The following is a 10,951-nucleotide window of genomic DNA, read 5'->3' on the forward strand; positions in this document are numbered from 1 at the left end:
ATTTCAAGCAAACATGATCCAACTGTGCACACAAAAGGGAGGTTGCATAAGAAATTCATTGTGTCTCCACCCAAATTTCCCCTCAACTTGCCACAGATCAGCATGTACTTCACCTCTTTGGCACCAATTAAGATCATCACCACATGAGCTTTTCAGCAGAGGAGGACTGATGTGCCCTCTCACAGATGGCCAGCATCACATGTTACAGTAATGGCCAGACACGCCACGCGGGTAGCGTATAAAAACGGGGGGACTCAGAGCACTTCAGCTCCAATTGCTCTATGTTTAGAATTGCCTCTCTTTCAAGATGGATTTCCTTCACAGGAATGGAGTGCTCGTTATTCAGCATTTGCAGAAGGACTACCGAGCTTACTACAATTTTCTAAATTTTATGTCCAATGTTGGCGATCCCCGGAATATCTTTTCTATTTACTTTCCACTTTGGTTTCAACTTAATCAGACAGTTGGAACCAAGATGATATGGGTAGCAGTCATTGGGGATTGGTTCAATCTTATTTTTAAATGGTAAGCTTTCTGTTTTGTTTCATTTTTTATAAAGTTTATTCTTAAATTTGTAGCTTTGGCTTAATGATCACATTTCAGATGTGTGTAGTTTCTATTTGGAAAATCTTTCAAAGATGCCAATTGACTTGAAACACCTATTCATAAGTAGAATTTACGAAAAGCATAGAAATATATACTTGATCTGACTTATAAGTAAATTCCAAACCGTGTAACACATATGTTGTGATTAAACAAGAGGTTAGTTAAATGAGCAGCACCATAATGAACAGACTGATAATTCCAGGGACCACTTTGATATTCCTAGTCAAAGAATCCAAAGCACCCACAAAAGTTTCCTTACAAGGAAAAAAGTCCCTGTTTTTATTAGAAACTAGGATGCCAAGGCTCCAAATGACTGTCATCGTCTATAAAAGATAGACCAGAACCCAAAGTCTCTTCATCATGAGCTTTCCACATCAATGCTCTGCTTGGGTCGTTTTTATAGAAGAGAATAGCTAATCTTCAATTAAGCAAAAGTTGTGTGTTTAAATATGTATGTATATTTGTATTTCTTTCAATACAGGATATTGTTTGGTCATCGGCCTTACTGGTGGGTCCAAGAAACTCAGATTTACCCAAATCACTCAAGTTCATGCCTTGAACAGTTCCCCAGTACATGTGAAACAGGTCCAGGTAAGCAATTACAGCAGCCTTGAATTCCTAAAGATAGTCCAACAGAGAGTCATTATGTATGATTATTACCTAATAACTATATGATATTATATAGAGTATTAAAGAAAATGTCATGGGTAAGGATACTAAAAGTTCATAAGCATAACAATTACTAATGAAAAGGAAAGCTTTATGAATAATCATTTTGTTATTTGTAAAAAAGTAGGTTGGGAGACTACTTTTCAAATGATTTTGTATTTGGCATTTATTTGGGGGAAGAATGTAATGGTTTGATTCTAAAACAAACAAAAAGTTAACTAGAAGAAATTCCCAAAGAACTCTATTAAAATTCAAGAAATGTTGACTTGTCTGTTGCTGAGCAACTTTCAAAGTTATTATGGATCTTTTGAGAATCTCATGAATGAGGTAAGGACTTCCTGGTTTTACTATTGCCAGTAGAGATTATTTTTAATCTTAGACTTTTTTCTTTCAAATTTCTTTTTTCCTCTTGTATATGTAGAATATAAATAGACTTCTTGGACCACTTACTTTTATAACTAAGATTCTGTATGAGTGTAAAATATTTACTATGAAAATTGAGTTTTTTAAGATTCTGAAAAGGTTTTTAAAATATATATTAAAGGAAAATTACACGTTGTTTTAATTTATAAGAATGTGTGACATTTTACCTTACCACAGTTTGTTACATAGCATAAAATTCTTGCCATTTGACATCCTGAAACTCGTGCTGAATATAGTCAGTGTGTAAGTTCCTAATGAGTTCTCTGAATATCTTCTTTCTTGCTCCCATAAAAGTATACATCCATCTGTTATATTATTTATCACACTGTACTATAATTAATGTGGCTTCTCCAATATGTTATGCATTCCATCAGGACACAGATGATGTATATTTTTTCTTTGTGAAACCAACATTGGATGGATGGATGGATGGATGGATGGATGGATGGATGGATGGATGGTTGGATGGATTGGTAATCTTTGAGACAATTGAAATGCTACTTTGGTTTATTCCATTATTTCCCAGTATGAGTTCTATTTCATAAGACATTTTATGGAGAAAAAAAAAAGAATCAGTGCATTCTATATTCACTCCCTAAATATTTACAACTCATATAAGCATATAAAAGGCTCTAAAAAATCCTATATAAGATATAGCTTTGAAAGAACTAGATCTATAAGAAATAGATTATCTTTGTTTAATGTAGTGGTTTTCAAAAAGAGATGTGTTAAATCTGAATAAATCTCCACTTGGTAAAAACTCATGGCAAACATCAAAGTAAAGTGATTTCTAAAAAATCAAGCCGCATGGAAAAGACATTCTGGGAGTAAAAACGCCGCCAGTCTTTGTGTGTCAGAACTGATGCCCTTTATAGCTTCTCAGGTCCATTTCATGACAAAGACACTTTTTTCAGTGGCCAGCTACAAAATAGACACAGAGGCAGCTGCTAGTATATGGCAGTCATTTGTAAGTCGGTTGGTAAAGCAGAACATAGTAATGGTATCTTTCAGATGTTTGACTTTTCAGCCCATGAAAAATAAACGATTCAAGATCCAATGCAAGTACTTTAATTTTCTCAACAATTAAAAACAACTAACCATGAAAAATAAGAAAGGATGTGGCAGATTTTGCTGCAACAGCCCAAGTTCTTAACTTTTGATTTCTAGAATTTGATGAACTTAAAAAATCTGGAAAAAAATTCTTGAAGTAGTGTTTTAAGGCTCGATTTGACTCAATTTCCTTCATTTCTACCTATTTCTAAACATTACATGTAGCCTGTTTTTTTTTTACTGAGTTATTTGTAACTTTCATGGCTAATATGCTATGCTGTGGTCTACTTCTGATACTGATACGCTATTAACCACCTTTCAAATGGATCAGCACTTTGTTGTTGCAGGAAGTCCATCTGGCCATGCAATGGGCTCATCGTGTGTCTGGTATGTCATGGTAACGGCTGCCCTGAGCCACACTGTCAGTTGGATGAATAAGTCGTCTACCACGCTGCACAGGTCAGCTTTCTCCATTGTCTGTACCACTGCAATGTGAATACAGAAAGTGTTGAATACAGAAAGACTTTTTAAAAAATTTCATTTGGTATTTTTTAGTTGGTGAAATGTGCTTATTCTATTCTATCATAGCCAAAATAGCAATGAATAGAAAGTTAATATTTTGCTTTAAGATAATATCCTCATTAGCTCAGAGATATTGCCATGTTGGTTGGAAATGTTTAATTGATTAATGGCTTGCTGGAAGTGCTTTTGGGTTTCCATAATACAATAATCACTTTGGTAGCTCATAAATAAGCTATCTAAAATTATGTAAGGAAGTATTTTTGCATGCACATTCCCTTGCCTTAAGATTAACAAGAAGTTTTGAGAATCATCTTTCCCTTTGAATGTATCAATTCAGAAAAATTATGTCTCCTTCTTTGAATAGCCAACATTTTTGACATCAATAGCATATATTCTAGCTTTAAAAACTATTTAACCATTTTAGTTAAAAACACTCTAAAGGCAAACTGAAATATGAATGTTAGATTTAATGTTAATAGAATCATAATGTTTAGAGAGGGCTACAACTTAAAGATTATTCATAATTCTTATAGGAATTGGGATGTTTCCTTCTCTTCTCTCTTGAAATACTTTCACTATCATTAAAACAATCCTGAGCATCACTTTAATCATAAATTATTAGGCTACTGAGATAAAATTTATCAGTTAATTGATTTAAAAATACTATAACCTATACCATTATATAAAAGTTCTTCTAAAATAAAAAATTTCTAGGGTGCCTGGGTGGCTCAGTCAGCTGAACATCTGACTCTTGGTTTTGGCTCAGGTCATGAACTCAACTTCGTGTGTTCGAGCTGACATTAGGCTCTGCGCTGACAGTGTGGAACCTGCTTGGGATTCTCTCTTTCTCTCTCTCTCTGCCACTCCACCCATGCTGTTTATCTTAAATTAAATAAATAAACATTGAAAAATTAACAAAATAAAATAAAATAATTCCAAGATCTATTGCATACTCCACTTTTTAGAGTAGTATTGGATAATAAAGAAACAAACCACCAAAGAGATTTGGGTATTTTCAAAGTTTATTCTAATGAGATGGCAACTTGTATGCCTTCAGGTGTTTATTATCCAACCCCAAATAACAACAACAACAACAGTAAAAGGTTGTAATGTAAAGAAATTAACATTTTCTATCCACGGACAAGTTTTCAAAATAGGAATCTTAGCAACCCTCACCTTTTCTCTGTAGTTCATTTCTTCCTCAAATTTCCAAACCTTAAAAAACATTTCTTTCTTTCAAAAGCAATTCTATGATTCCCGTTAGATTTTTATAACTGTAACAGTTCCTTTCTTCATTGATATTTATTGGGTGTCTTCCCTTTATCCTAATATTACCAAATCCCTATTTATTCTTCTTCCCTATGGATAACTCCTGCTTACTTCCTCTTGGAAAGTCTCATTTCTTTCTATTCTTTAGGTTTTCCCAAAACCAATGTGGTCCAGTTATCAGGAACAAAACCCCAAGGATTCCTATAACTGAATATTGCTAATTTTTATTAAAATGATGAACTTGGACTTCAATATTTTTGTAAGCTTTTTGCACTCTGCTACTTCTAATTTAAAGTATATAATGTTTAGGTAAATTCCCTGTCTCTTATTTTCTGTATGTCAAAAAACAAGGAAAGGAATGAGGACTCTTAGAGTCTGTGAAATTGAACCAAATGAAAATTAGCCCTTGATGAAATGCTTGTGTGATTTTCATCAGAGTGGCAGTGGACTCTCCAGTGAATTTTCTTCAAACAAAAAATGTTGAGAGGATAAAGATGAAGCACATACAACAGAGATTAAAAATGTATAGGATCCCTTCTAGGTCTTTCTGGATATTAATAATTCCCCCAAACTTGAATTTACCCTACTCCTTTAAAATAATTATTAGGATATCAAATCATCTTCCCTTTATAGCATTTATTAAAATCTCAGGATTTTGCACTGGTCCAGTTTAATGCATTGCTTAACGCAGGAACCTCTGTTAAAACTTTTCAAATCCTACGAAGCACATGGAAATATTTTGGGGGAAAAAAGACTCTAGAATCAAAATGCTATATCACAGAAGATTTTTCAGAGAAAGATCATCTGGTGTCACCCCCCTGATTTTATGAGTGATACAATTTCTCTACTTTTTACACTTTTATCTATTCTTCCATCGTAGACTGACCTGGTCATTTCTTTGGAGTCTTTTTTGGTTGATTCAAATCAGTGTCTGCATCTCCAGAGTATTCATAGCGACACATTTTCCTCATCAAGCTATTCTTGGAGTAATTGGTGGTAAATATGATCACTTACCTTTAGTTGTGTCATTGGAAAGCTTTAGTGTCATTTGTTTTATGCTGTTAAATTTTCCCTGGTACGCAGGACCCCAGTCTCAGGTAATTCTGTCAAGCCACTGATAGGAAATGCTACCCTGGGAACATAAGCAGTTCAACACACCTCTCAAATCCTCCATGTACACAGTGGAACAGTCTCGTTCAATGGCATTAACACATAGCCTCTCAGGGGGATGGGGTTTCTGTAAAGCGTGGCCAGAGCCACATCTAACTACCAAGACTTCACCTCAGACAGTCTGCTCATGTCTTGGTTCGGGGGACTTCATGATGGCCCCCCAGCCTGCACACTATGCCACTGCTTTGTATTCCTAAAACAGCGTTCACCATGACTGAGTTTCCACCATTCCGCCCCACGTGCCTTTCAAAGGCTCTCTAGTTAATTGGCTATGGCAATTGAAATATTCATTGCAAGCACCCAAAATCAGTGCTCTGCCTGTAAAGTATTTGTCTCCCAGTGCCACAGATTCCTGAGTGATCCCCCTGTGCTGACAGGGATGAGTGAAAGACCATGGGGGCAAGTGTGTGTTTTTATTTATTGCCTAAGAAAGGGGCTTTTGGAAAATGGATAGAATCTAGATGTCTAAAGACTTTTATCGTGAAGACAATGGTAAATTTTTTAATGCAGAGAGGAATGATTCCTGAGGGGCTCGAGGGCTCATGGTCATCTTCAGTGTCTTTTTCTGATCCTCAGGCATGCTTGTGGCAGAGGCCTTTGAGCACGCTCCAGGCATCCAAACAGCCAGTCTGAGCACATACCTGAAGACCAACCTCTTCCTCTTTCTGTTTGCCCTGGGCTTTTACCTGCTTCTCAGACTGCTTGACATTGACCTGCTGTGGTCTGTGCCCATAGCCAAGAAGCGGTGTGCCAACCCGGACTGGATCCACATTGACACCACACCTTTTGCTGGACTCATGAGAAACCTTGGGGTGCTCTTTGGCTTGGGCTTTGCAATCAACTCAGAGATGTTCCTTAGGAGCTGCCGGGGGGAAAACGGCTACAAGTTGAGCTTTCGGCTGCTTTGTGCTGTGGTCTCGCTGATCACACTGCAGCTCTACCATTTCATCAAGATCCCCACTCATGCAGAGCATTTATTTTACGTGCTGTCTTTCTGTAAAAGTGCATCCATCCCCCTGACTGTGGTTGCTCTGATTCCCTACTGTATTCATATATTAATGAAACAAAGTGTAAAGAAGATGAATTAGAGCTGTACAGGGGGTTAGCTCTCTGTGGTCCCAGCCTGTCCCTCCTGCTCTACCCTCCAGCAGAACCACAGGCAAGGGGAGACTGGAGGCTTCCAAGCAGAGGTCACAAAATGGCAGCCGCTGGCCCCATTGCACTGTACCTATGTTTAGCGTGGCCTTCACAGTGGTCTCCCCTACCCCAATTTAAATTAGTTGCCAGCATTTGAAAACCAGAATATTTGACATGAAAGTCTGAATGTTTGTATTTTCTTGAAAAACCTGACTATGTGGCACCTCGGGGCCTGCATTCCCTCCTGGAAACAACCTACTGTTGTTGACTGATTGTCCCTAGTAAGAAGCAGCATTCTCTATTTTTTCACAGTCTTTAGCACCCCAACAGGAGCCTCAGTATCAGTTACTATAAGAAGGCCAGGCTGCTTATGGCTCCTGTGTGCATTTTAGTGGGAGCCCTCATCAGATCCAATCCCTTCAGTTTTCAGATAAGCAAAAGGAAGTTCATTCAGCAGAAAGCACTTGCTGTTGTCACACCACTGTCAGAACAGGAATTAGAACCCACATCTTCTGACATATATTTCCGTTACACTTTGTTGTTTCTTCATTTTTAAGAAGTAAAAATCTGTAAGAGTGAATGCTTCCGTGATGATTGCCATGTAAGGCATCTGTTTTTCCAGGAATGTCATTAAAATGCCACAGCCTGTTTGACTCACACCATGCAGGGTGTTGATGGGACCAGCAATGACTCTAGATATGGCTACATATGCCAGGAAAATTGGTCAGGTTACTGTCTGGACTTGAACCTCTGCTTAATAACTGATATGTTTTGCAGTAGTGCTTTCCAGTGTCAATAAATGCTGATGAAGATGCTCTGCTCAGAACATTATTTACCAGCCTTTCAAAATCAAGAAAATCAAGTCCTTTCCTCAAGGTCATGCTCCAACCCAAGAAAACTATTAATTGCTTCTATCTATTTGGGTTAATCTCTATGAACACTGAGCTGTGGTGAAAAATCTACAGCTTTACTTTTGAAAATTATTATTATTGCTTTATTTTATTTCTTTTAATTATTATTATTACTTTAACATTTATTTATTTTTGAGAGACAGAGTGTGAGCAGGGGAGGGCAGAGAGAGAGAGAGAGATACAGAATCCAAAGCAGGCTCCAGGCTCTGAGCTCTCAGCCCAGAGCCCAACGCAGGGCTCAAACTCATGAACCATGAGATCGTGACTTGAGCCAAAGTTGGCTGCTTAACTGACTGAGTCATCCAGGAGCCTCTAGAAAATTATTATTGAAAGAATATTAATATTATACTTAGAATTTCTCAATAAGAGTTTTTTTCTTTTTTCTTTTCATTGAGTCTAGTAATTCTGGACTTTAAATTGATAATTATGTCATTTTAATCATGTACATTTTGAGTCAGATTTTGCTACACATCTTAGTTGCCTGTGGTCTACTACAATGTTTTATGTAACTCTACTCAAGAATATAAATACGTGAATTATTTTAGATGACGATATATTAAACCATCCATAAATACTTATGAAAACATAACAGTTCAAGTAAGTACTATTTGGCAAAACATTAGTTGAGGGTAACAAAACCTCAATAAATCAAAGATTTTCCTCAAAAGGAAATCATTGTTTCCTTTCTAAATGTATTTATAGAGTATATGCTCTTGCTTTTACAAAACACACATAGTGGCTTTGTGGGGTTTTTCAATGTTTATTTATTTTTGAGACAGAGAGAGAGAGAGAGAGAGAGAGAGACAGAGACAGAGCATAAGCAGGGAAGAGGCAGAGAGAGAGAGAGGGAGACACAAATCTGAAGCAGGCTCCAGGCTCTGAGCTGTCAGCACAGAGCCAGATGCCAGGCTTGAACTCATGAACCATGAGATCATGACCTGAGCCAAAGTCAGATGCTTAACCAAGTGAGCCACCTCGGTGCCCCACAGCTTTGTTTTTAAAGGTAATTGAACTTGGTTTCAGTGGTCAGGTGATTCCTAAGCAAGAAGCTGAGGGATGAAGAAAGATCATAAGAATAAAATTTGTCTCGTGTTGATGGGAACTTTGGGGTGAAAGAGAAAAGAATGGTTCTTAAGGTAATGACTTTTTGTCGTTGGTTCAAGACCCCTGCCTCAGTGTTGTCCTTAGAAGTCCACTTCAGTCCTTTGACACTTTTCAATACGCTTGTCTCATCCAATACTCTTTTGCACTTGCCTAAGAGCTCACTGCTCTGCAGGTCCCGTTCATCAGAGTTTCATTTGAGATTAATAATGTCAATTGGGGGGAATCTTCTGTCCCAACATGGTCTCAGACTGCTTCCCACCAAGCCTGGGAAAAACTGGGGCATTAACAGCCAGCAGCTCCTGCTCCAATGCTGGCTCCATCATACATCCCTCCTTGGTTCCCAGAGAGAAGCTCTCTCCAGGCACCCATAGTGAGCGCTATCTGTTGGGTGACATATGATCCTTAGAAGGGGAATAGGATGAGGTGTGGGTTCATTTTCTATAATTAATCCCCAACAAATCCACTCCTATTGCCATAAAGCCTGAAAGTCCCCATGTGATGAGATTTCCCTTTTTACTCTAGTTGAAGTCTCCTAGAGGGATCCATATGGTGGCAAATTGCTTCTGCAATGGAAACTGCTTAGGCAGCAAGACGAACAGCTTCTCACAGCCGTGGAGAAAATGCCTCCCTTTAATAATGATGGAAAAGACTCTTCTGCTTCCAATTTATTTGCTAAACGTAAGTGGAATTGAGCTCATTTCACTCACTGTTACTATATCCATATATTCAAAATGTCTACACATCTACATATTCAGGAGAAAAATGTCAATATTATGAGCTCTCAGGATGAGAAAATCCAGACAAGTGACTTGAGAGACTGCCCAATCAAACATACATTTGAAAAAAGAAGCCAAGTAATTTATTATTGCCGAAACCAGCTCTCAAGATGAGTGTTGAATCCCTTTTCTCTGACAACCTATTGATTGGACATCTGCATTAGGTTAAATTGGGCCTTCTCTAGATCTATTTCAGTATAACAGAAGGCATATTTTTAAAAATGCATTACAAGATGCCCTTGAAAGTTATATCTGTAAATGCTTTATATTTATTCACAATCTGTAAATAAATTCGAGATCAAATTGGTACATACATAAACAAAAAAACCTTGGTACAAGAAAAAGTCAAAGACTTGGTTTTAAAATGTGACTCATTTCTTAAGTATTGTAAAACGGTATATTCTAGCATTCTTCAACTGAGATGTTTACAACAATGGAAATGTTCTATATCTGTGCTATACAATCTGGTAGCCACTAGCCACATGTGGCTTTTGCGCTTTTGAAGCACAGCTAATGCAACCGAGGAACTGCATTTCAAAATTATATTTACTTTTTTTAAACATGTATTTATTTTTGAGAGAGACACAGAGCACGAGCTGTGGAGGGGCGGAGAGAGAAGGAGACATAGAATCTGAAGCAGGCTCCAGGCACTGAGCTGTCAGCACAGAGCCTGACATGGAGCTTGAACCCACAGACCTTGATCAAGATCACAACCTGAGCCAAAGTTGGCCACTTAACCAACTGAGCCACCCAGGCACCCTGTATTTACTTTTCATTAATTTAAATTTACATAGTCATGTGTGTGTCTAGTGGCTACTGTATTGACAGCACAGATCAAGCCCTGTGGTGCATTTCCCTGGGGGAGGAGGGAGGTATTTCTTATACTGTCATCTGTACCACAATCCCGTGTTAAGACAACATGAATGGTATTATTTGCTTTATTTAACATGAAGAACGTGAAGCATCAATGATTTGCTCACATAACATGCACAAGGTATGCTTACTTTAGCACAGAGATCCTTGATTTCACTTGAGATTATGGATGTTAATAACATAGATGTTATTTTCCAGATGAAAACAATAATAGTTACTGTTAACAGTGTATAAGACATGTGTAGTGATAGGGAAATTCCCATTGTGAACTTTACACATTAAAAAAAAAAAAATTAACTTGTGTGGTAACTGACACTAAACATTTCCGGGGCTGGAAGAACTCGAGAGACTATAAATGTTCACAGTAGCTCTGCTGCACGTCCCAGGGGACCGTCCGCAGACCTAAGATGCCCTCTCTGTGCATAATCCTTCTCTCTCCCT

General features: G+C 37.7%; 1 protein-coding gene across 2 annotated transcripts; it reads left to right on the plus strand.

Moving 5' to 3' along the window:
- The first annotated feature begins 307 nt into the window (after window positions 1-307).
- G6PC2 (glucose-6-phosphatase catalytic subunit 2) lies at window positions 308-6,797 on the plus strand. 2 transcript variants are annotated; one of them, XM_077751074.1, is made up of 5 exons: window positions 308-525; window positions 1,088-1,197; window positions 3,096-3,207; window positions 5,420-5,535; window positions 6,286-6,797. In XM_077751074.1, the coding sequence occupies exons 1-5, from the start codon at window positions 308-310 to the stop codon at window positions 6,795-6,797; spliced, it is 1,068 nt and encodes a 355-aa protein (XP_077607200.1). The 2 variants fall into 2 exon arrangements, with proteins under 2 accessions (XP_077607200.1, XP_077607201.1); XM_077751075.1 differs by lacking the exon at window positions 5,420-5,535 and having other exon boundaries at window positions 6,286-6,310.
- The last annotated feature ends 4,154 nt before the right edge of the window (window positions 6,798-10,951 follow it).

The sequence above is a fragment of the Crocuta crocuta genome, unplaced genomic scaffold (assembly GCF_008692635.1).
Source record: "Crocuta crocuta isolate KB4526 unplaced genomic scaffold, BGI_CrCroc_1.0 scaffold219, whole genome shotgun sequence".
NCBI lineage: Eukaryota > Metazoa > Chordata > Mammalia > Carnivora > Hyaenidae > Crocuta > Crocuta crocuta.